This window comes from Trachemys scripta, chromosome 8, assembly GCF_013100865.1.
Source record: "Trachemys scripta elegans isolate TJP31775 chromosome 8, CAS_Tse_1.0, whole genome shotgun sequence".
NCBI classification, from domain to species: Eukaryota; Metazoa; Chordata; order Testudines; family Emydidae; genus Trachemys; species Trachemys scripta.
This window is the reverse complement of record NC_048305.1, coordinates 102,635,945-102,638,893: the sequence shown is the minus strand read 5'-3', so window position 1 is coordinate 102,638,893 and position 2,949 is coordinate 102,635,945. Positions and strand designations below refer to the sequence as shown.

The following is a 2,949-nucleotide window of genomic DNA, read 5'->3' as shown; positions in this document are numbered from 1 at the left end:
CCCCCTCGGTCCCCCCCCCCCCCCCAACTCCCATCCTCCTCCTCCAGCCGCCACCCGGATCCTGCCTTGACTCTCTCCCGCCCGGAGAGCGGCGGAAAGCCGGAGAAGGAGCCGGAGCCCGCTGCCGGCTGTGCCCGGTTGGAGAGAGACGGGGGGACCGCGCAGCCCCGGCCGCCGCCTCGGTACCATTCCGGGGGCCGCCGCTAGGCGGGGGGAGCCCGGGCCCGGCTACCCGAGAATGACTCTGGGTAGGAGCAGGAGCAGCAGCTGCGGGATCATGTCCGAGAACTCCCCGGAGGAGGAGCCGCTCTCCGAGGTAGAGGACGCGGATATCGATGTGGTGGGCCCCCCCCAGGACGGGGGCAAATTCAGCGAGGAGGAGGAAGAGGAGGAAGAAGAAGAAGACGACAGCGACCCTCTGGGGCTGCCCAGGAGCGGGGCCAGCAGCCAGGCGCGCTTGGGGGGCTCCCCGGAGAGGCGGGCCCCCTCGGAGCCGGCGTGCGCCCGGGGCGCAGCGCCCGGGGAGAAGCCGCCGGCGGCCGGGAAGAACCCGCTGGTGAAGCCGCCGTACTCCTACATCGCGCTCATCACCATGGCCATCCTGCAGAGCCCCAAGAAACGCCTGACGCTCAGCGAGATCTGCGAGTTCATCAGCGGCCGCTTCCCCTACTACCGGGAGAAGTTCCCGGCCTGGCAGAACAGCATCCGCCACAACCTCTCGCTCAACGACTGCTTCGTCAAGATCCCCCGCGAGCCGGGCAACCCGGGCAAGGGCAACTACTGGACCCTGGACCCGGAGTCCGCCGACATGTTCGACAACGGCAGCTTCCTCCGCCGCAGGAAGCGCTTCAAGCGGCAGCAGCCGCCGCTGCACCCCCAGCACCCCGAGCTCCTGCTGCGAGCCGGGGGGGACCCCGGCCCCTTCCTGCCCGGCTTCCCTTACGGACCCTACGGCTACAACTACGGCCTCCAGCTGCAGAACTACCACCACCCGCATCCGCCCCATCCCGCGGCGGGGGGCACCTTTCCCTTCCAGCCCCCGCACTGCCCAGCCCTGCCCGGACCTCCGCCCCCGGCCGCCTCGGTCTTCTCCGGCGCCCCCAGCCTCCCCTCCTTCCTGGGCGGCGAACTGAGCTGCAGGAAACCTTTCTACCACCCGCAGCTGAGCCCCACCGCCCTGCCCGCCGCCGCCGCCCTCCTGCAGACCCTCAAGGCAGACAACAGCCACGGCGGCGGCAGCAGCACCCCCCGGAGGCCTTCCTTTTCCATAGACAACATTATCGGGGGCGCTGCCCCGCCGCCCCACAGCAGCTCCCCCACCTCCTCCCCTTACGCCTCTGGCCAAGTTGGGAGCCAGGCTCAAGTCCTGACCATGCTGACTCCCGCTTTGGCACCGGTACAGAACCACTTAAACTTGGCGCACGAGTCTCTCCTGCAGCCCGGACAGAACTTTTCCAGCAAAATCACAAATCTGAGTAGCTGTCCCTTTTAAAAGAGATCAAACAAACAAAAAAGCCCCCTTCAAACAAAAAAACAATGCCCCCCCCCAAAAAAAAAAATTCTCCTCCTGTTGTGTTTTAAGGTAGGAATTCTTTCTTTTTTGTTTTTGTTTTTTGTCTTTTTCGCATCCAGATCTCTCTATCTCTTCCCTTTGCTCGAAAAAGAATTCTAAACTACCCCCCAGCCTCCAAAAGTGTATTTATAAAGTGTCCATAATGTACGATGGGAAACTCAGCTGGTTAAAATGTAACATTTTATAGGTGTTAATTTTCTTTTTTAATGATCTCGGGTCTTCGAAACATTTTCTTTGCGAGTGGCAAACATCCTGGCGAGAGAGCTGGTTTTGAAACTTACAAGGAGAGTTTTAAATGTCTGGGTATTTTTAAAAGGTTTTGCTCGTTCCTTCAAAGCTCTGATTTTAAGGGTTTCCTCCAACGTATGCGTATTTTTTTCCTCCCGAGGAAAATGTTTAATGATCCGATTTTTTTAAAAAATCTTGGTTTGATAGATTTTACTTATAAAGCATCATCCAGTATAAAAAAAATCAGTGAAACTCCGGATGCTTTTAATGAGACGTATTCAAATACACATTTTAAAAAATCGGAGATATCAGGAAGTTTTATAATTTTCATTTTTAACCCAGTTTTTCCACCCCTTAAATGTGTAGGTGTTTTTTTTTTAATGTATTTGTAATTATTTGTATATAGGTTATTCGGGAGATAATGTGCAGATTCCACCTCTCTCTCTTCACTGGTTGTGCAGCCGTCCTATCTATTTTATTGAGAGAATCTGTGAATACTTTGTGGAAAAGGCAACGCAGTTTTGCCCACCCTGGTGTAAATTAATAAATGTTTGTGACCTGTTTAAAACAAAACCCCAAACGATCGTTCGTTCTTATGTATTTTCTTCATGGAAGAACTGATCACCCCCCGCTCCAACTCTGGGCCTCAGAACCGAGTGCTTTAGTCACCCGATTGACGCCAGTTAGAAAATGGGTAACTTTTAAAAATAAATCCACTTAGATCTCCGTAGAATGGGGCTTTTCATTACTAAACTAAACTGAAGCACCAAACTCGGCCTAAATCGGCACCGAACTCTTCAATAGACATTGAGTAAAGTGGAATAGAAGGACAGACTATCAACAGTGTATTGATTTGTTTTTATTTCCCAGGATAAATATTTTAGTTCCTCTTCTTACCAGGTCAGAATATAAAAGTTTAAATTTGGCTTTTTGCTCTTTTTGTAAATATGCCCCCTTTAAAAAAAAAAAACCCTCATAATTCAAGGTTTGTATCATCTCCTTTCGATTATTAGACTTTTAGTTTTGGTTCTACAGTAGGCAACCAATTCAACTCCTGTTTTTGGCAAAGACTTGCTGTTGCCAGGTTGTTCCTAAGGAAGGAGGGGGAGAGAATACGCGCGTGTGTGTGGGGGGGGGTGTTTTCTCCC

General features: G+C 53.0%; 1 protein-coding gene across 1 annotated transcript; it reads left to right on the top strand.

Moving 5' to 3' along the window:
- Nucleotides 1–23: 23 nt before the first annotated feature.
- Nucleotides 24–2,374, top strand: FOXD2 (forkhead box D2). The gene has a single exon (XM_034780449.1). It carries the CDS (start codon nucleotides 239–241, stop codon nucleotides 1,490–1,492), a length of 1,254 nt encoding a protein of 417 aa, XP_034636340.1. The 5' UTR covers nucleotides 24–238; the 3' UTR covers nucleotides 1,493–2,374.
- The last annotated feature ends 575 nt before the right edge of the window (nucleotides 2,375–2,949 follow it).